We start from the raw sequence: 23953 nt of genomic DNA, 5'->3' as shown, positions 1-23953 counted from the left end.
CAAAATGAGGCCAATTTGAGAAATTTCTTTGGTTAGAAGTTCTTCCTTGCCCTTCTAGTGAGAGTGTGTGTGCACGCACGCACCCACCCACACACACACACACACACACACACACACACACACACACACACACACACACACTCACAATGTGATCAGGTCAGCTATAGACATTCAGATTCAAGTCTTATTTTTTCAGGTTCAAATCTTATTTTCCACTTCACTTTTTATTTTTTCACTTACACTGTTTTAGGTAAATGATCAAAACTATTAGCCCGATAATGGCCCCTTAATCGAGGCGTTACGGCCTCTTGACAGTCGTTACTGACAAGATGTGACAGTTTTCATAGTTAACTGCGACCTACAGTCGCAATTTAGAATTTAATCTGCCAGTGTGTGCATCTGTAGGTGGGTACTCCATCAATTCTGAGGAATATTTCACTGTTACGCCAGCAAAACATTAAGTCTCCATGTTTTATTTTGTAGTGATATTTGATTGTTTCCTGTTTTCTTTGGCGTACTTAGATTTTACTTGCTGTGCTAGTGTTTCCTGTTTGCCCAGCCAATCCCAATGTTTATTGTCTTTGAGTTTCACCTGTGTATATATGCCAATTGTTTGTCAGATACTTTAACCCCTACCCTGTTTGCTGTCAGTTCTACTTGTATTACAGGAGAATAAAAACAAATCACTTTGATTTGGACTCAAATAAGGGTGGGGAAAAGACAAAAAATAGACAAGTTGCAAAGGGTTGGCAAAAATGTTTTAAAATAACCAAAATAATTTTGTGACTGTCTCAACCTGATTGGCTGTTGTATATGAATAAAGTATTCAATATTATCCACAAAACATAGACAATTAACAGAATTAGTCAACACTACACTTTGAAAATAGCCAATATACAATGTACTGTATTGTGGATTGTCTATTTTGTAGATTGTCTATTTAAAAATGATTTAGATATTTTTTAAAAATACACAAATCTTGACCCCGTCACAAAATATTTTCAAATAGGGGGTCCACCGCTAAATACATATTAATGTGTTTGACATGGACAAGGTTTGAGAACCACTGCTGTATTGCCTACTGTACCTGTGTGTACCTCGTCCAGGTCTGGAGATGTCTTGGGTGCAGAGACCTCCAGAGAAGGTGACCAACGGGGAGGAGTTCAACGTAACCTACACCGTGACAGCCTCAGACTCCTTCTATGAGTATGCAGTCCAGAACAAGATCTTCCTGTTCAGGTGAGCGGTTGCATAAGCAGCTGTCTAGAACTGACTCGCAGCCCAGCCCATGCAACGCTGCACACACACTGTAAACACACGGCAAGTATGCACCTGTGCATGTACACACTTGTTTTACAACCATGAATGCAATTATTTACATAGTCACACATTCATTTACATCAGTCAATAATGAAGAGGAAAAGTATATGCTTGAGTGAAGTTCACAAGTACTATGTACTGTACTATAGGCTATATCTCCTCAATCCTGAAGCAAACGCACACATGTACAGTATGTTGGCACGTGTACTGCCACCAGCCAACCCATTCCACAACCTCTCCCATACACTGACTTTGTGTACACAAGACATGAACTACCATTTCATCGCTGTACTATTATTGTATGCACTGCATTACACAATGCTGTACCCCCTCCAACTGTATAGGCCTATATGTTCCCCATTTTCAACTGTTTTTATTGTATTTGTGATACTTGCTTTGGCAATTATGTAAACGTATGTTTTCTCATGCCAATAAAGCTCCTTTGAACTTGAATTTGAATTTGCATTACGCATGAACTGTATGACATGACAAATGCAGATTTCTGTTTGATGATCTTTCTCCAGTGAAGCAGCAGAGGCCAAGCGGTTCTGCCACGATCACAAGTGTCCAGCCGAATGGAACAATGCCAACGAGTTGAACTGCTGCATTTACCATGCCAATATCCACTCCTGTCCCCTCGCCCTCATGGTCAGTACCCCAATGAGTCTATACAGGGAATAACCTCTCAGAGGTTCTTTCAGGTGCTGCCCCTCTTTGGGCCAGTCAGTACAAATACAACAGCTTGAGGCACTACGTTGTGATTTTTCCTCAGAGCACAATTACCTTGAATAGTTTGGTCAAAACTTTGCTGATTAGATTCAAAGTTCAGTTAGAAAACACTTCAGATGAATATGATAACATTCCATGATTCAACGTTCATTGCTTCACATAGGAATGTTCATTGTGTCACAATCAAAAGCAACACGCATTATATTTTTTAGCTGTACCTCATCAGTGTGAGTCACATTCATCATAGAACAAGTATCACATCCTTGAATGTAGCTGTTGACCTTTTAACCCAATATGGGCTGGGGAACACCCAAGATCCTCTGCATGACTGACCAGTCATACCACCTGATTTAGATTGTCCATATACATAACAACCTTTGTTTTATCTCTTCTTTCGAAATATTTTCTTTCACATCAGGATGTACTGTAAGGATCATTATAACCCACTTATCTCCCAGACTCCCTCCCCAAGTCCCCAGTTAGAGTTAGACGTTTGAATGAATGTCAAATTGAGTGTAGTATAGTACCGGTATGTAATTTGCATACAGGTGAGGAGACTTCATTTAACTGACTTACTTACTGTTTTTTTAATATTTAATATTCAATTCAAAACTCTCACACTTACAGTATGCCAGTGTGCCAGTGATCACGCCCCCCTCCTTTTGCCTATGGCAGGCACCCGTACCTAAGGTTGCCCACCCCTGGTTTACTGAAGAAAAAAAGGCAACTGGGCCTATATGATAACATAGCTTAAACCATTAAGCCGATTCTACAAATGTCTTCTAAATCATTATAGCATATTTCTCAAACTTAGTTTTTTTTTAATTAATTCAACACTTTAACATATTTGTGTGTGTGTGTGTGTGTGTGTGTGTGTGTGTGTGTGTGTGTGTGTGTGTGTGTGTGTGTGTGTGTGTGTGTGTGTGTGTGTGGACAGGGAATTACTAATTTGTGGGGACCTCATGTCCCCACAAAGATAGTACAATCAGAGGAAAAAACCTTGTGGGGGCTTATGAATAGGTCCCCACAAGGTGTTTAAGGGTTAGGGTTAGGGTTAGGGTTAGGGTTCAAAATGAATGGAATCCCCACAAAGATAGTAGACTATGTGTAATGTCCCCACAAAGTAGCAATTGCAAACCTGTGTGTGTGTGTGTGTGTGTGTGTGTGTGTGTGTGTGTGTGTGTGTGTGTGTGTGTGTGTGTGTGTGTGTGTGTGTGTGTGTGTCTCTTTATGTTACAACTTCACAGAGACTAGGGGGAATATGTGGCCCATGGATCCCTGACGACGGTAAAATAGTGACCCATACTGTGTCCAAAGCAGGCACCATGACTCAGAAATACTGGACTTCAAAGGTAAGCTAGGCCAGTGGTTCTCAACCTTTTCAGGCTGCGACCCCCAAAAGAATCATATTTTAACAGGGACCCCCCCCCCACCCTAGACGAGCACTAAGAGTTGAGGCATTACATTTCTTATAACACAGTTCTATTGTGAAAATGTTCACCATTTCTGCCTGTCATTTTAGAGGTATTAAAAAGTACTTAAATTGTCACTTAAGAAATGTGCAGATACCCTAAACCTTATGTTGGTTTGTTTACTGTTGAGTGAGAAAACAATGTTGCACATTAAGGTAATCCCCCCAAAATAATTTGGGGACCCCCCCTAAGCTAGGCTTTTATGTAATGTGAAAGTGAATTTCATCTAATTTGAACGTACAAATTGTCCTGTATAAATAAAGTTGGATATCCTGTAGCTGAGATAGCCTGGTTTATATCATGTCATTGTTCCATGCAGGTGGTGTTGGTGCATGTGGGAGTGACCTCAGTCATTGCCCATATCAAAGTGGGCCAGATGCATGCAGCTCTGGAGTCCAAGGTGCTGGTTGTGAGTGCCCAAGGTCAGTATGTGCCAACAGTCAGTGGTGGAAAAATGTATCAACAACACTGCAATGTAGAAATACTCCATTACAAGTAAAGGACCATAATTAGTACAAAAAGTAAAAAAGTATTGCTATCAAAGTCAAAATGTACTTTATGTAGGCCTACCAAAATTTGAAAGTACTCGTTATGCAGAATGTCCTATTTGAAGTTTTCAAATCTTTTGAAAATAGCAGATCTAGGCTATTTTCAAATGGCCGAAAGGTAGTTGGGTTGAAGTGTTACATGTATGTTTTGTAATAATTACTAAACCAAATCTACAAAGTAACTAGTAACTAAAGTTTTCAAATAAATGTAGTGGAGTAAAAGTACAATATTTGGATCCGAGATGTATAGTGGAGTAGAAGTAAAAGTATTGGAAATTGGAAATTGCAGACCTACAAGCTCCCAACCTTGCACGATGTGATGCGTTGTGAGCTTTTAGATTGTTTTCAGTGATCGACACATACGCGGCGCAACTAAATGTAGCCATTTGTTGAAATGTGCTGATGAATATTGTTTCCGCTAGTGATAGTCAGTGATGACATTTGCAGGAAAGTGCTATTTCTATTTCCCAACAATGTGGGAGGCATAACCTTGATTAATCAGACATGGCCACTAAGGATCTCATCAAGAAGGGGGGGGAGTAGTTTCGAGGAACAGGGCAACATATGGCTCACCAGCGCAGATGATTAATCTCTTATCATTTCCAAAGAATTACTATAATATTGATTGTGTTTGGAGTTCCGAGAAACATCAGAGAAAATAATTGATTACATTAAACTGGGCCTGACAACCTTTGCTTCGTGTCACTCCCTGTCTGTTTCCTGTCACTTATAGACTACTATCCAAATAAAGGAAGAAAAGACATATAATAATATAAAAATTATAAGTTAAACAGCCTTGAATCAGAATAAAACAAAGAATGTAAGTGCCCCTGATGACATTCGATCCTGTTCATTGTCTATGTTTTGGGGATAATATCGAATACTTTATTCATATACAGTAATAGCTAATCAGGTAAGAGACAGCCATTACATTCATGTCATTAAATGATTGTCTACATAACACCATAATGAAGGCAGCCAAGCCACACAATTCGTTGGTTTGTTAGATTTAGGCCTACTCTGAGAACAGAACTGTACGAGGGCCGTTCAATCCAGAGTAATGGCCTCTTCTTTTTGTATGGTTGTGTTGACATGTTTATGTGTGTGTCAGTGTGCGGTGATGACATATGTGAGCTGGAAGAGACCTGTCTCAACTGCCCAGCAGACTGTGGCTTCTGCCCCATGTCCATCAGTATAAAAGTGGCCATTGGTCTTCCTGTCACCCTCTTCTGCAGCGGTTTCATTTTAACCGTGGTGGTGAGGCCCTGCAACAGCACGCACGCACGCACGCACGCACGCGCACGCACGCACGCACGCACCCACGCACGCACGCACGCACACACACACACACACACACACACACACGCACACACACGTATGAATCTCCACGTATGTAAATAGATCTGTCCACATAGCCTACTGAACACTCATCCATATATTATCCAACATACAGTACATATATCCTCCTACATAAAATACATCATACTATTCAGACTCGCATGTCAAATCAGAGGGGCTATACAGTCTACATAACCATGCCAAAGCTGGGTAGTGTCAAAGTACTTACTTTTACCACTATTTATCATATCAAAGATAATGATTTATAACTTTGATAAGTCAGATAGTCAAGTCTTGGAAAATAAAGTCTTTTTCATAATGTTGGGTTCAGCTTATATGATTTTGGTCCTGAAAGTCCAGGCTTATACTCTTGCGATCTGGACACTCAAGATTAAAAAGAAGAACAAACATTAAAAAGGCAACCGTTGACATGTTTCGACCATACTGATATTCATCAGGGTGAAAATGAAATACACAGACAGACACACTCATTTTATAGAAGGCTGCTGAGACATGTGAGATGCAATCAGCAATTAACAAGTGTCAGGAATGCACACAACCCAATCACTTGATAGAATGGTAATTATATAGGAATGCACAGTCAATCACCCACTCTGAGGCTACACCTGTGTATGTGACAGCCCAGAGGGGAATTATAATATAAGACAGGCTAGGCCAGTGGTTCCCAATCCTTTCAGGTCGAGACCCAAAAGAGAGATTAGACGTTTGCCCAAGACTCAAACTAGTGAAAACAGCAGATCTACAACCTCACAATGTGACGCTTTGCGAGCTTGTAGATCGGCTATTGTGAGCTTGTAGATCGGCTGTTTTCACTACTTCTTTATGGAATTTCTTTGATTTTTCTTTGATTTCTTCTTGAAATTACTGTAAAAGAAAATCTTTGTATTTGTTTTGAATGTTTGAATTTATGTTCAGCCAATTAGCCTAGTTTTTGATTGATTGATTGAAGAATTTATTAGAAGTTTGCAATAGAAAAAAGTACAGTTTCATGACAGTACAAATCACTGGTACAAGGTCAACTAAAAGGAGATCCTAGAAAGCCGATCCTAGAAAGCCGAGGCTTATTTCCACAGGAACCACACTTTAAGTATCTCATATAAAAAGTCACGAGTCACGAGGCTGTGCTTAGTCCTGCCTACTTAAAAAACATTAGGGCAAAAAACATTTAAATGTATTATTAAATGAGTGTGTGTGTGTGTGTGTGTGTGTGTGTGTGTGTGTGTGTGTGTGTTTTGTTTTGAGGTTGGTTTAGCTTCAGCCCATGTCTTACAGACCACCACGGCCCTATAATGAGATCAATATATACTGTATATCCCCCACAGTGGCTGCAGTATCAAAAACAGAAGATGTTTTGGGATGAGAGTTGGATCATCAGCTACAAGAGCATAATGTTCGGTAAAATGTGTGAGATGAAATACAGATTCTATTGTGAAACACTTTATTCAATTCTCACAGGACTTACACAGTCTTTCTTTACATTTGCTGAAAAGTAAAGCCTTTTGGACATAACCCTAACAGGGAAGGTGTGTTACATGGGCTTCTGCAGTACCTCCAGTCTGCAGCCAGTGAAGAGTAACTCTGCCCTCAGCTGCACCACAGATGTGACAGTGTGCACTGTGGTCAACACCGCCTGCAAGCAAAGCTTCATTCTGCCCGGCATCTAGTGAGTCTCCCTGCTTTATACTTTATAGTAAGAAACGGTGAATGAACCACTTTTATATATTTTGACAGTGTTAATTGAAAATTGCAAAAATAGTGATCTACAGTATAAGCTCACAAAATGTCACATCACCACAGGCTTTGAGCTTACTATATTACATTTGAAAAAAAAAAAAAAAAAAAGTCATATCATACCATGATAATTTGACAATCTCATAATTCATTCATATAGCAGAAGTCCAAGATAACTCTTTCAGATTCCAAAATTAGATTTTCATAATTTGTTGCCTATGAGCATATACGGTTGGTTAGATATGTAAAACTAACTTAGCCATGTCATGTGAACCATAGGATCAGAGCATATCCTGTCTCCCATGAAGTCATATTCTTTGATAGAAATAGGGATGCCAGGGTTAATGTGGTTAACCAGGTTACTGTGTTTACCAGTGATGGGAGGACAGTAGCAGTGAAGCACATTCAGAAGAAACACTTCACCCTGACAAAAACCATCAGGAAGGAAATTAAAGAAGTCAGGTAAGCAAAGTCTTTACAGTTGGACTTCTTTGGTTTTAAAGATTGTAGCTGAATGAATAATAAACATATCTCTGACCACTCTGGTGTGCTGTCCAAATAAACTGTCATCAAAACGAGGAGGGTCGCACTCAGAAATAAAAGTAAAGCTTTATTTGTCCATGCCTCAGTAAAGGTGACGTTTTGGACGTCCTTTATCATCTTTCCTGAGGCATGGAAAAAATGTGACAAGAAAATTCTCAGTGGTGGAAAAAATAAAAGTATCAATACTGCAATGCATAACATATACAAACAAACAAAAATTGCGACGCATTGTGAGCTTGCACATCGGTTATTTTCAAAGGGCCGAAATACTATATACAGGGCATAAGTAGGTAATGTTTTGTAATAATAATCAAAATCTACAAAGTAACTAGTAACTACGTTTTCAAACAGTGGAGCAAAAGCAGTCCATAATATTTGCCTCTGAGATAAATGGAGTAGAAAATTTGAAATACTCCAGTAAAGTAAAAAATACCATTCTTCTGCTAATTATTATATAGTGACATTTTCTTTGCTGTGATTAGGGAGCTGGACCACCCAAACATAGCCAAGTTCTTTGGGGGCTCCATCGAGGTTCCATACGTCAGCATCATCACAGAGTACTGCCCCAAAGGCAGCCTGACAGACGTTCTGCTGAATGAGGACGTCCCCATCTACTGGGGCTTCAGGTGACAGTCAACCAGCCATACAAGGTCACTGTGAAAACATACACGTTTGCATTAATAGGGGTTCAACAGTTAATTAAACTATTACATCGATTATAAAAAACATCTTGGTTTTTGATCAAAAATTATAATTCTGGATTTATTATAATTTTTCTTGGCATGTTTTTTGGCATGTCATTAGGCAAGAATTCTCAAAGATAGTCGACATTTTCGATCTACAAGCTCACAAAGCGTTGTGATCTAACACGTTGTGAGCTAATACGTAGATCGGCTTTTTCACAATTTCTATATTATAAAATTATAAAGAATTGTGTTGATTTTGTGGATTATTTGATTGATTATTTGATTGATTTATTGAATATTATATTAGACAAAAATGGAGAACAGTACAAGTATAGTTAAACACCCTGCCTAAAAGGAACATCCCAAATAAGTCCTTTTACGGTCTTGTTTACATCAGAAGTCCTTTTTGATTAATCAAAGTTGCAGTCCTAGTCAGCAGCACAAGCTTTATACTGTACTTGGTCGCACAACGGTGTCGCCTTAGCCTGGCTCCAGACCATAGACCCGCCTACTTTCTGAGTGGACTGATAATCAGACTAGTGTTGCTTGCCAACAAGATCTGTTCATATCAGCAATGGACACAACACCATCATGCGATGGAGCTTAACACGCCTTTCAGCCTCATTCTTCTCCTCTTCTGTTCCTCCCCTCAGACTGTCCTTTGCCACAGACATTGCCCGTGGGATGGCCTATCTCCACCAGCACAAGCTCTTTCATGGGAGACTTCACTCCAGGAACTGTGTCATTGACGACCGCTGGGTCTGCAAAATCTCAGGTGGCAAAATGTAGACATGCAACATACTCATTTTCACACATACAGCCCATACTGTCATAACCATGGAACCTTATCTGCAGACCTGCATCTTTGTTCTTCTTGTGTTGTGTGTTTGTGTTAAATAAATGTAATGTTATGCAATAGTCAAATCGACAGTCTACAAAGTACATTCTAGCAACACTTGAAAATCCCTAATTAAGACACCAGTAACACGTGTATACCAATTTCTCAACCTGTGGGTCCCCTGGGGGTCCCGAAATGATTTTGAAATTTGCAGACACAGAGTATCTGTATATTTCTTAAGTGACAATTTAACAACATTTAAGACCTTTTTAAGAAAAAGAAAGAAAAAAAGAGAATACAAAAATAAGACTAGTCAAATAACTAAAGAGACAAAAATGTAGAAAATAGCCGATTTACATGCTCACGGTGGAAGCGGGCAGATATGATTATTTTGGGGGGTCGTAAGCCTGAACAGTTTGAGAATCACAAGGCACCAGTAGGACATGTGTACACCAGTTAAGGCACATGTGTATAATAATTCCGGCACTGAGGTTGAGCCTGGGCTTCATTTACCTTTACCTTTAGATTGCAGTTGTAGGGGAGCATTGCAGGCTCCCCTCTGAATGCAATGTAAAAGTAACTCTGCAACCCAATTCAATTGTGTGTTGGATCCAGATTATGGGCTCACACTGTACAGAAAGGAGGACTTTGAGAACGTCAGTAATGGCTTCCAATGTGGGGATATCTACCGTGTGTACTGTGCTCCTGAGGTCCTGCTAGGAAGCAGCTCCAACATCACTCCTGCCGCAGATGTCTACAGGTGTGTACCAGCAGCTGGTGTGACCAACTATGAGTGCAGTATAGCAGTCTAAGTAAAACATATAAGATCTACCTTTTTTCTATACCTTGCCTTCCTCTCCCTATAGCTACTCCATGATCCTGGTGGAGATAGCAACCCGCTCTGACCTCGTTTCAGTGAGTATGATGGGCCTTCTATGGCTAACTCACTATCTTACGCCATGGGCCTTTTGCGTCTCAACGTTAACGAGCAACGTTAACATCCTGTGTCTTGGTTCTCGTACGTGACATGACCATAAATAGAGACCACTTGTAAGCAGATTGTTGGCCTGGAAATCTAGGTGGGACTGAGAAGGCCGCCTGACACATTACATATCTCTCTCACACAAACACACACACACACGCACACACACGCACACACATACTGTACATGCAAATATACTGTATGTAAATAGCTAATTATATACCGGTACATACTGCAAACATACTGCACAGATATGTTTAGAAATAGGACCCATGCACAGTCACAGCAGCACCTCCAAGCACCTCAAAGTGTGCTACATGTATTAATGTACATACTTGTACAGGCTATTTCTTACCTTACTACTTGTTGCTATTCTTATTTATTATTTTAATGTATTTATTGTTGATGTTGAAGTAGTCTCACGTAGCCACTAGCCAGACAACTATTCCACAATCTCTGAATGCTATATAGAGTCTGGAACAGCAGCTCCCTAACGGCGAGTAATGGAAACGGGCATTACCGTTCAAGAAAATATATTTAAAAATGTCATTTCTGCTAAGCAGCAAGCTAAACATGCTTATATGATTTTTATTTATATAATGATAAATGTGTGCGATGTGAGACTGAAACGGAAGTGACGAGGGGGCTTCACTTCCGCCTCATCTCGCACTCATCATTTCTATTCCGGTTTGCCAGACTGTATGCCGGGAGCATACTACGGTTTTATGGAAGCAAAATCTTGAGTTTCTTGAGATTGCATCCCTTTCCTTTTGATGTTTGGTGCATAATTGGGAGTCCTCTCCCAACAGGCCCAGGCTGAGGCAGTGAAGATGGACGTCATGTGGCGCCCCCCATTGCCTGAACTGAGATCAGGCAGGACCGACACAGACTGTCCCAGTCGAGCAGACTACTGTGAGGTCTGTCAGATCTGTTCAGACCAGTGGTTCTCAAAGTGGGGTTCGGGGTCCCCCAGGGGTCCTTGAGGGTGTTCCAGTGGGTCCCCAGGAAAATTTGTTGTTATAGCATCAAAATCAGTTTAACCACTTTAATCCTATAGAAAGTAAACTGTGGCAGACCTCCATTCAGAAACACCCCCACTTAGAAACATCCCCATTCAGAAATACCCCCACTGAGGTTAGGGTTGGGGTTTAGGTTAGGTTTAGGTGACACCTCCATTTAGAATAATGGAAGTCAATCTTCTGAAGTAAACAGGGATGGCTTTTTTGCCTATTTTCCCGATATTGTCCACCTTCCGATATCAACTGATACAATATATGTTACCAAAATTAATGTCAGGTATAACAACATTGTTGTTATCCCCTGTCGTGGAATTAATTATAATGGAATTGGAAATAAGGACTTGGGGGGACAGGTGAAAGAATTTGGGATATTTCTGAAACATTTTAACACAAATCTTGTATGGGGGTCCCTGGCACAAAATATTGGCTGCATTTTGGCTACCGGTATTTGCTATTTAAACATTAGATCTTTCATATCTCATATCATATATTTCATATCAATAGACAGTAAATTCTGAATTGTATTTTTCTTTATTACGCCTCATCCTTTGTGCTTCGTTAAATTAACAACAGTAATATCACACTTTACTTGGCACAAAAAGTCATTTAGTAACATAATTACTTTTAATTGAATGTAATATGTAATACATTACATTTTTATAGTAACTTCCCTAACACTGGCCAAATTCATCATCATAGATATGAAAATCTACCCAATATGTAGCCTACCTAGGTGTATCAACCTGTAAGTACAGTACAGTTTGCATCTGCACCACAGGGGTCTTCAACAGGGAGTCCGGGACGGCGGGACCCCTAGGGGGTCCTTAGAGTTACTACAGGGGGCCGCCAAATCTTTGTGATAGGATCATTCTTTTAAACTAATAACTTGAACCCTCACATCCCTATTCTTAGAATTTTAGGCAAAAATAGCAGATCTACAAGCTTGTAACTTGTAGATCAGCTATTTTCACAAATAGGTTTGGTGTAGAGGTAAAAAAAAGAGCAGCAGACCAAGTACAGATAAGTGAAAGGTCAAGTTAACTAAAAACACAAATACAACACAGACTGATGAGTGATGACAGTGCTGTCAAACATGTCTATGGATGAATCTATATATTGATGAAAATCTGCATCACACATTTATACAATATGTAGTGGGGGTCCGTCCCTGCTTCATCTCTCGGATCCTTGGCCTGAAAACGTTGAATACCCCTGTCCTAGAATGAGGCAATTGAGAAGTGAAATGCTCTCCTCTCTTCTCAGCTCATTAAGAAGTGCTGGTCACACAGCTTCACCTCAAGGCCCACGTTTGAACAGGTGAAGAAGATGCTGGATAAGATGAACCCACACAAAGTCAGCCCTGTGGACATGATGATGAACCTGGTAATAACCTTCTGACAGTGGTGGAAAGTGTACTCTCATTTGATTTCTGTAACCCAGTGGTTCTCAAACTTCCACATTTCAAGATCTCCCCTTAACTCTGACAGTGTACAAAATGGAACCGTTTGGTTCCATGTGTACATTGTCAGAGTTACAGACTTGTGTGGGTCAATTTAGAACTATTTGATTGCTGTAACCTAAGCATTTTCGTGAAATCCTTTTTTGCAGTTGCATTTTAACTTGATGTGATATGTCTGTTCTTGCACATTTGTTGTTCTGCATATCATAGCATATTAGTTAAAACAAACCTTAAGGTATTTGCAAAGTCTGTCGAGAAAAGCCTGGGGGAATTTTTTGTGAGATTGACGAGTTGTGGTCCCATGGCTGACTTTCCTCAGCTTAAATAAAGATAAAGGGTATAACTAGCCCATTGATGGTGTAGTGGTTAAGATGCCTTCAGAACCATAAGTGCCGCTATGGGTCTAGGACTGAATCCTGCAAGAGAACTTCTTTCCAAACACATAAAGGAGCTCACAAGACAGCATTTGAAAATCAGTCCCATACACTCTTCTGTCTTTACGACACTATCTCGATAGGTTTTTGTGCAGAAAGCATATGTTGCACCATGCAGGTTAAACCTACACTAAAAATGATTTACTACTATTATTTGGCCTGCGGCTGGTTCTTGTCACTGGCGGTAACGGTAACAATAATGTGTTTCCTGTAATCCTAGATGGAAAAGTACAGCAAGCATCTGGAGGCGATAGTGGCTGAGAGAACACAGGACCTTCTTCAGGAGAAACAAAAGACTGATCGGTTGTTATACAGTAAGTCAGGATCGGTAGTGAACAACATTATTCAGGAGAGCACAAATTCACACAATACATTACAAATCCTAAAGATACGACCACAGTAGAAAGAGAGACAACCACATAATTTGTACTAGGAGATATGAAAAGTCACTCGGCTAGACATATTGCAAAACATATTGAAAGCAATTAAGACATTCTCCGTCTGACACAAACATTGGGTGTGAAATATTTTAGGGGCTACCACAGAAATGAAAGGCTTGCTTCCCTGGTCAGGATGGCATTCCCTTTATTACAGTAAGTCTACACATTTTAGATGGAAAGCATTTGTCTTGGTGACATTTCTTGAGTACAAAGACACATGGCACAAGGTTAATACAACCCAGAGGGAAAGAAGAGGGTGACATTATGCTAACACCTCTCTGTCTCTCACATACACACACACGCACGCACAAGGGGGAGTTTGTTTCTATATCAAAGAATGATGGTGTGCTTCTATACAAGTTCAAGACAACCTTTACAGGGATATGCTGTAACTGCAGTCCATTTCCATGTGTCCATTTGACCTACCAGGAAATTCAGGCAGCAGGTGATTGTGACAGCTGTCTATATTCCAGCTAATACAACAGGGCTTCTCAGACACACACACACACACACACACACATACACGCGCGCACGCACGCACGCACGCACAACATTGTGGTTGATAAGGCTCTCAACTCATAACACTGGAATATTGTCTTCTGTATGTAAATAACTGGAAAGAGCCAACCCACCACTTACTACTTAGATTCTTAGAAGATATCATAAGCTTGAGGTGAAGGCACCTTTTCTGTGTACAGTCCACAGTAAACAGTGATGTGAATGAGACAACATCTCAAAAGTGATCTTTTTTTAACCCAACACTATCATCTAGTGGTGGAAGAAGAGATGTGCATCATCCCATCTCATGCTGAATATGTACAGCAATTATTATTACAGGTATTTAAGGTAGGGTAAGTGATTTTCTTGTGTTAAGTGTTAAATAGCTCTATATTCTGACAGTACTCATTGCTATAGAAGAATGTTTGTTCAGTAACAGGAGTCTCTGTGTTTCTCCAGCTATTTATTAAACAGAAAATACATGTTCAGGTATATTTTATCCAATTATCAGGTTAGAGAACTCAGACAGGACACAGATTAAACAACTGAAAGTGAAGATGACACAAAGAAATGAGCTGCCAAAATTGGAACTCTCCTGATTGGCAGAAATGTTGTCACCTACTGTACCTAAAAAAATATTTTCTGTTTATCAAAGAGCTGGAGAGATAATGTGAGACTGTTACTGACCAAACAGAGCCTTAAACTTTTAACAAAAACATGTTTAGTTTTAACCCAGGTAAACCCTGAGGCCTTCTAAATCAGTACCGTATTTTCCGGACTATAAGGCGCACTTAAAAGCCTTTAATTTTCTCAAAAAACTACAGTGCGCCTTATAGTCCAGTGCGCCTTATATATGGATCATTCATTGACATTGACATTCCCTTTAGCACAGCTCCATCTGTTTGATGCATAACGCAACGGTAGCGTCCATTATGTGCGCCTTATAGTCAGGTGCGCCTTATATATGAAAACAGTTTGAAAATAGACCATTCATTGACAGTGCGCCTTATAGTCAGGTGCGCCTTATAGTCCAGAAAATACTGTAGTTTTCAAACTTTCTCATATCAAGGACCCCAAATTGATAATGCCACGGACCCCCATCTGAAAATGTTTTGTGCCAGGGACCCCAAACATTTGATTCTGAAAAAAGAAAAGAAAAAGTTTGATATTGATATAGCTAAAATCTAAAATGATCTTTTCCTGGCTTTAATGGGTTAACCAAGAAATATCACTTACCCTACCTAACATAAAAATTTTAATATAAAACATGTTAATAGTCATGTCATGAAATTTGCATCCAGGTATGTTGCCAAAACCAGTTGCTGACACCCTTCGCCAAGGTCGTACAGCAGAGGCACAGAGCTACTCCAATGCTACGGTGTACTTCAGGTAAGATGGATCAAAATGCAGCAAACCACTGCAATAGGCCTACATCCTGAGCAGGGCCCATCGACATGTTGGCGATACGCGTTGTTCTTACTTCTTCATTAGAAGCTATGAGCGTGGTTGCCCTAACAGAGCAACCAGACTATAGTACTTGGCCGACTTTCTTTCTTTCCATCTTTCCGGATAAACTTTATTTTGCCATGCTACTCCTCCCACAGTTGTGTCTTTTGTGGCACACACTTGGGCCATAGGCTTATCGGCCGCCGGATTCATCGGGACTCGTCTGCATTTTGCTAAGAGATACGTATCGTGACTACTAATTGAAGCCGAGGCCGAATTGCACGAAAGAGCCCTGACAGCACATGGTTGGTTCTACAGACTCCAAATTTCGCACGCAGATAGCTCAGACCTTTGCCTACGTTCTTAGTTATGCCTCGACCCGACCCGATATGCGGTTTTCCGGAACCAACGCGAAAGGTTCGGAATCTCTATATGCGGAGTCCTGACTACTAATTGAAGTCAATGGACGCGAATCCGAATTGGCCCGAATCGCATGAAAGAGCCCTGACAGCACATGGTTGGTGCTACAGACTCCAAATTTCGCACGCAGATAGCTCAGACCTTTTCCTACGTTCTTAGCTAGGCCTCGACCCGACCCGATCCACAGTTTTTCGGATCCGGCACGAAAGGTTTGGAATCTCCGTATGCGGAGATGACAGACATCGGGCCGTTCCGGAGCAAGCGCTGACTCATTGTGACATCACTTCATAAAAGGCTCTGACATCACATACGCCACATGAGTCAACAAAAAATCTCTGTGAGTGTATGTATGTATGTATGTATATATATATATGTATGTATGTATGTAATCCGCGTATCTTGAGAACCGTTCGTCCCACCAGCTTCAAATGCAGCGCGCGTGTTCCCTGCCGCAGCAGGTAGTGCAGTGCCCGGCCTCGACCCAACCCGATACACGATTTTTCGGAACCCAGCGCAAAAAGTTTGGATTCTCCGTATGCAGAGCTGTTGTCTGACATCAGGGTCTTCCGGAATCGGCACTGTGTCTGCAGAGATCTCCATATATGGGCATAAAATGGACGCAGACAGACAGATACAGATATATCCATATATGGGCATAAATGGACTCCGGCAAACAGATGGTCAAAATGGGTCCTATGACAACAGGTATAATGGGGTTTGCATTACACAGAATTCGGCACACGCGTTCCCCGCCGCAGCAGGGAGTGCGGTGCCCGGCCTCGACCTGACCTGATGTGGTTATCCGGAACCAGCGCGAAAGGTCCGGAATCTCCGTATGCGGAGCTAATGTCTGACATTAGTGTTTTCCAGAACCGGCACTGTGTCTGCAGAGATCCCCATATGGGCATAAATGGACGCAGGCAGACAGATACAGATATCTACATATATGGGCATAAATGGACACAGGCAAACAGATGGTCAAAACAGGTTATGACAACAGGTATAATGGAGTTTGCATTAAAGGGTGGGGCATCCATTCCGTATTTACATTGTTCCCGAGTAGGCCGGTCCTCGACTAGACGCTCGGCCGACTGTCAGGCAGATACAGAGATCTCCATATATGGGCATAACTTGGACGCACTCAGACAGATATCTCCATATATGGGCATACATGGACACAGTCAAACAGATGGTCAACACGGGTCCTATGACAACAGGTATAATGGGGATTGCATTAAAGGGTGGGGCATTCATTCTCTATTTACATCGTTCCCGAGTTGGCTAGGTTGCCGACTAGACGCTCGGCCGCCCTTTAATTTATATTAATGTATTTACTTTTCCCAAATATGGATATGACTGACATCATAGATGTCTGACGTCATAGACCACATGAGAGTGACACAATATGTCCATATATGGGCATATCAGGGATCTTCATATATGGGCATTTGCAAGTGAGACTTGTGTCACAGGAACCACACTATAGTAGAAGTAGATGAATTTTAGTTGAACACTGAACACTGGCCTCTCTGAGTTAAATAAAGTTGTAATATTTCTCTGTAGTGATATTGTAGGCTTCACTCTAATCTCTGGGACCAGCACACCCCACCAGGTGGTGGACTTCCTCAACCAGCTGTACACCACCTTTGACAACATAATTGACAATTATGATGTCTACAAAGTAGAGACAATAGGAGACGCTTGTGAGTATACTGTAGATGTAAGAATACGTTCTTATATATGCATCGATTGTGTAGTATTGTGTTGTTGTTCTTAAACTGTATAATACTATTAATTACATTTTATATTTACAACATGTAAATGTTGTAACCAAGCCAAAGCCTGCATTAACAGACTTTTGACATTTTTGCCATCTGTCTCTCATCGTCTCTCTGTCCTTCTGTACCAGTGTTAGTTTTGACAGCAAATTTTGATTTAGTTTAGTCTTTTGAATAAAATGTATCTACAGTTGATTTTGTCAATTTTTCTTTGTTTTTTTGGCAGGCCTTGGTGGCATAAAGATGACAAATTGTACACTTGCTTGCATGCTGAAAATAGCCGATCTACATGCGATCTACGTGCAACGCATCGCTGCGCAATGCATTGTGAGCTTGTAGATCTTCTATTTTCAGAGCACAACACCCGAGTCAGTGAATAAAAAGGTAGTCGACAAACTAACACTGATCTGTACTCTCTGCCTGGCCCTGGGTTATGTTTCTGGTTCCCCTGGACAATGGCCGGCCTTCCAGATATGGTGGTCTCGGGGGTCCCCAATGAGAATGGCATCAATCATGCAGGGGAGATAGCCAGCATGGCCCTGGGTCTGGTCAGCGTCTGCCATGCCTTTAAGATCCCCCACAAGCCCATGATGCAGCTTCAGATACGAGCTGGCATCCACTCAGGTACAGTGGTTCTTTCATCTCCTCCTCATGTGACCTCATCAATCTTATCTTGTCTCTTCAATTCAGTCTCATTAATTCAACTTCTATGTCCATTAAAGGTTTCAGGAAACACATTGTTCAGTCCTAGTTATGCATCGTAAACCTGAATTCAGTTTGAGAACTAACATGGTCAGTTTGATTTGATTGTTTGATTGATTGAAGACTTTATTAACAGCTTGCAAATCGTTCAGTGGTACGATTATACAATGGTGCCAAAAGGATAACACAAAAAGCCCTAAGGCTTGTTTCCATTGTTGTCCAGTAGAATAGACAACCTATAGTCAAAGACCCAGTGAAGACTTGAACCTGTTTTGCCATACAATATTCCACAGACAGTGATTAGGACAGATTTGATTTCACGGACCCGCATGTTGATTTTTTCCTGTCCAATTAATGTATTACTTTATGTATAATTTTCATCCCTGGTTGCTCCCCAGAGATTCTATTGATTGAACTGCCATACGTTGTAAAGGAAATTCAGCATTGAGAACAACTAAAATAAATTATGCTTTGTTCACTGTGTTTATTGTTGTCCTAACAGGACCTGTTGTAGCTGGTGTTGTTGGTACCAAAATGCCACGTTATTGCTTATTTGGTGATACAGTCAACACATCATCACGGATGGAGTCAACAAGCGAAGGTAATAAGGGAAGATTAGACACCAAAATATTTACCCAGTACAAACTTCACAGAGAGTGAGTCTAATTTCAATATTTCATATGTTTGTAGGCTTATAGTGTAGATTTGACCACTCTAAGGTTTTGCTTTCAGGTCTAATTATATTGCTAGGTTTCATGTGCCTCAAAACAATTAATTATATAATTAATTTTGTGTAAAAGTGATAAAAGATTGCCTTGCTGTGGTTCAGGGTTTTGCCAACAGTTTTTCTTTTGTAAAGCTGGCTTACAGGAGAGGATAAAATTAGCGTTTGTATTTGCTCACCCAACGGTGACGCGTGAAAGGCAGGCATTCTCTTCCATGAGCACCTAATCCTCTTCATCAAGCAAGTGGGACAACAGGGAGAGAGAGAGAGAGAGAGTGGCTTTGGTGAGGGGTGCAAAAATAGAAAGCCATGAGCTAACCCATAAAAATAATGATTACCATGGCATGTACATGTACACACAGGCTTTAAAATGTCCTACGTGAAAAGCCTACAGGCCTGACAAAAGAGGTGCCATCTTACAAATTATTTAAGTACATTTTGATGCCAATAATACTTTTGTACTTTTTAAGTACTTGTACTCGTAAAGGGCCGGTTCCTTGCATAAGCAATATAAGCGGTCGCTTAGGGCCACAACCAAAGCGGGGGCCACATCACAGGAAGACGTTTTTTTTTTTAACATATTGTTACATTATATACTGTATGTCATATATCCCCTATCCAAAAACTAGCGTTATTATTCTAATATGCCCTCCCCTTTCCTCCTTCCCCATAATCCCCAACTTCATTCTAGGCCTGGCTGCCTTGATTCATGAGCAAGTCAATATGCCTCCAAAAAGAACATTTTGATCTGTTGCTGCAGATTATTTTAGGTGGCCCTCCACTGACGGATGCACGCGTACGCGTGCATCCGTCAGTGGGGGGCCACCTAAAATAATCTTGCATAGGCCCACCTGAATCCTAGAACCGGCACAGCTCGTAACAGACTATTTCTACTATAGATTATTGATACTTTTACTTAAGTAATTAAGAAATGTAGTTCTTTTCCCACCACTGCGTAGCACTGAAGATCCAGGTGAGTGGAGCCACGGCTGACCTGCTCCACACACTGGGCGGGTACGTTCTGACCTGCAGAGGCTTACTCAATGTCAAGGTAAGAGACCTCCTTTATCCTTTCAGGGACACTGGTTCTCAACCTGTGGGTCGGGACCCCTCCGGGGCGGTCCCCACATGACAGTGAAGTGACAATTTAAGGACTTTTAATGGGGACTGCCCATAAGTCCGAAGGTTCATTAGTCCGAAGGTTCATTAGTATGAATTTAGTTAGGGTTACTGAGGTTAAGGTTAGGGTTAGGGTTAGAGTTAGGCATAGTATTCTTAACAAATTCGGACTAATGAACCTTCGGACCAATGCCATGGCACCCTTTTATTACCTTTTTAATACAAAAAGACACCATTACTGCATCAAAGGTAATCATCAAACTATACTATAAGAACTGGTCAAACATTGGCCAAATTGTCAAATAATATAAGAAAGTGGCAAATATTTTGAAAATAGCTGATGTACAAGCTCACAATGGAGGCGCTGTGAGCTTGTAGATCAGCTATTCTCACAATATTCATCTGAGGAAGCGAGTCAAACTAAATGTAACTAGAAGCGGTGCTCTTCCGAGCACATGTCTCCGCCAGGTCAGGTAGGTTATTGTGGCCTCGTGGTGGCGCTATAATAGGCCAATATGAAAAGGGTGCCATGTATGCATGATTTGAGGCATTTTGTTGTCAGGGTGGGAGATCCCCAGTTCAAATTATCATTATTTTGGTGGATCACGGTCTGAGAACCACTGCTTTAGGGACATGCCCTTTAAAAAAAGAAAAGAAAAAACATTGGAGAGAAAAAGGGTGATGGCTGTTTAGGACATTCTTGGATGTGACCATGGAAGTTACCATGGCAACACAGTCTTTTCTACAAATGCGCAAGCACATTTTAACAGGTCAGATATAATGTGTCCACAATGTCATTGGATTAACTCACTTTGTGTTGTTTTTTTTGTAACATTTTTAACTCAAATATTTATTAGTGAAAATAATACATTTAAACCAGTTCCTAAACTTTTTCAGCTCGAGACCCAAAAGAGAAATTCTGTTTTCATAGGGCCCAAACTTACAAAAATACACTGAATATGATTACACTGAATACACTGAATCACCTCAGCCCTATTTGAAAAATGTTGAAAATAGTTGATCTATAAGCTCACAAGGTGCTGCACCATGACGCATAGTGAGCTTGCAGACCTACTGCACTATTCTCCCTATCAAAACAATACTTGAATCTGTGTAGATAATATCTATAAATCTTTTGGTAGTTCTTTTTGTTAGAAAGGTAAAAAAATGGATATACTCAAACCAAAATACTGACTTAAATGGTCATAAACAAAGACCATGTGAGAAAGAAGCACTGAGATCACACAGAAACTGGATAAGGGCACGGCACACGATTTTTGAAGCTGCGAGTTTGAAATGATCACAGGAAATCCAATCTTCACTCAAGGAGCTTTTAAGTGGACACGTTGGGTGTGTCTGATATTCCTGCCCTCTATCTTTGTATTCACACAGTATAGTTACCTAGGCAACTGTTTGGGTGGTAGTTGTAGTGGTGGTGGTGGGGGAGGGGCAGCTGCTTATTTGTCCCAAGGGATGGAGCCTGTGAGTCAAGACTCACACACTCCATTGAAAAACTAGATGTCTCAATTAGAGTGGGCTCAGCTGCTTTGCTCCCTCAACCCCGGTGACCCACATTTAATATTCAGAGGCACAAACAGCTCACAAACTGTTGCTCTTTTTACTTTGTCCTTTTTGTCTTAACTTATACAGTTGGAATGACACGCCCAAAACAGTTCAATCAGGCTATCTAATTAGCTAATATTTTTTGATGTCAAGTATACCTACCTTTGATTACACAATCAAATTAATTTATTGCAGTTACTGTACTGAAAGTGGTACTTTCTGTACAGCAACCTCAATAAATGAATTTGATTGGCTAATATGGGGAGAGGGGCCGGAGTTGAGCGTGCATATCATTATAGGCCTATTCTGAAACTACCCCCACAGAAGCTGTCCGAGGTGAAAATGTGACTTTCGGAATCAAATTTATAACTAGCAGTTGTAGGTGTACAAATTATAAAGATTTAGCAAGTTAATGGCATATTTATCGCTACAAATGTACAAGTTTTCAACAAACAAGCCGTCGAAGATTAGTATCCAGGGTCCCGCTTTCTCCACCCATGTTCTAGACTTTTTTTTTTGCGGCAACCAGTGCGAACTGTTGTTCAGCAGTGAGCATTTCTCCTCCTCTCCCCCAAACACTAACATGTGTGTGTGTGTGTGTGTTTGTGTGTGTCCGTGTGGTGACAGAAAATAACCGTGCTTCAAAAGCTGTGACTTGTGAGCTTGTAAATCGTCTATTTTCTGTGCGCGGCACCTTACGACGGACAAATTATACATTCACTACTAACTACGCAGGACATGACTTAACACCTTTAATGTTAAGCGTCATTCCCACCAGGCACGATAAAGATAACTATAACGATAACCTATCGTTAACGATGATTATGTCTGCGTTCACATTGACAGCGTTCACGTTGTCGTTGTGGACGCTACTACGATCCACTTCAGTTGAGAACGATTTTTAAAACTATATTTTTATCTTTATCGTGCCTATTGGGAAATGGGAATGACGCTTTACAGGGGAAGGGGGAAATGACGTGTCCTTTTTGTCTTAACTTAACCTTACAGGGGAAGGGGGAAATGACAACATGGTGGCTTGAAGCGAAGACAGATGAACAGACGAAGGACCCACTGCTCCGAGCCATCGAGTCAAAAGGAGTTCCTGTACCACCTAGCAACTAGAGCAAGGGTTCCCCAACTGGGAATTATTGTTTTCTCACTCAACAGTAAAAAAAAATCACACTCGTGTGAACTGAGCGGTGGAGGCTGCATGTGTGTGTGTGTGTGTGTGTGTGTGTGTGTGTGTGCGTGCGCTCTCGTGTGTGTGTGTGTGTGTGCCTGGCCTGAACAACAGCGCCCCTCCCTTAACATGTGTGGTCAGAAAAGGTACTGCAGGCTACATACAGACACGGACGGACGGACGCATACATACCCACACACATGGCCACGTATAGGAGACGGTGTGACCACCGCTCAAAAATAAATAAACAGTAGGCCTATAGTGTACATACATGGTATATGCACATTTCTAAAGTGTCAATGTAATGACCTTTAAGTCACCTTTTTAATACCAAATTGTCCAATATTACATAAGAAAGACATTGTGAAAATACAAAATAGTCAATCTACAAGCTTGGCTCACAGTAGTTTGGCTATTTTCCACAATCTGTGGCACCGAGTCAAACTAAATGTACTGCCTACAATTCCATGAAGTGCTTGTCAGGGTGGGGGGTCCCCACTACAAATATTAATTTGGGGGGTCGCGGCCTGAAATGTTGGTTCTCAAACGCTTTCATTTCAAGAATCCCCAGTTTGGTATGCATTATTAGGCCACAGATCCCCCCTTAACTCTGAGTGTATGGAATGTAGGGAACCAAATGGACCCTTACAAGTCCATTTGGTTCCATTTGCACACTTACACTCTTGAGTTACAGACCGCTAACTCAAGAGCTGGTGACTTCCTGGAACCCCTTCAAGGGTCACTTTGCGAACCACGGAGCTATTTTAGTAAATCCTAAAACATTTAGGTCTACATAACTGTGTAAACAGAACAACAGTTTAATTACGTCTCAGTATCTAAGTGAATAAATGTGCAGCCATAGCTGAGGTGGTGTTTTGTCAACACACACAAGCTAAAGAATTTGGCAACGTCAATTTGTGTTTTAACATGAATAGAAAAGAGATGCAGCCAGTATGCGCTGTA

General features: G+C 40.9%; 1 protein-coding gene across 1 annotated transcript; it reads left to right on the top strand.

Annotated features, from left to right (window-relative positions):
- Positions 1–1114: 1114 nt before the first annotated feature.
- Positions 1115–22932, top strand: LOC308287520 (atrial natriuretic peptide receptor 2-like; the record flags this gene model as incomplete). The annotated part of the gene is made up of 20 exons (XM_080728728.1): positions 1115–1239; positions 1845–1968; positions 3841–3943; positions 5181–5326; positions 6751–6823; positions 6947–7091; positions 7535–7621; positions 8185–8328; positions 9042–9163; positions 9842–9986; positions 10093–10141; positions 11018–11125; positions 12491–12610; positions 13341–13434; positions 15360–15447; positions 17488–17627; positions 18174–18326; positions 18907–19005; positions 20088–20179; positions 22819–22932. The coding sequence occupies 20 exons, from the start codon at positions 1115–1117 to the stop codon at positions 22930–22932; spliced, it is 2271 nt and encodes a 756-aa protein (XP_080584854.1).
- Between the last annotated feature and the right edge of the window lie 1021 nt (positions 22933–23953).

The sequence above is a fragment of the Nannobrachium achirus genome (genome assembly GCF_963921795.1).
Source record: "Nannobrachium achirus genome assembly, chromosome: 1".
Taxonomy (NCBI): Eukaryota; Metazoa; Chordata; class Actinopteri; order Myctophiformes; family Myctophidae; genus Nannobrachium; species Nannobrachium achirus.
Note: the sequence above shows the minus strand (reverse complement) of the source record. Positions and strands in the feature narration are given on the sequence as shown.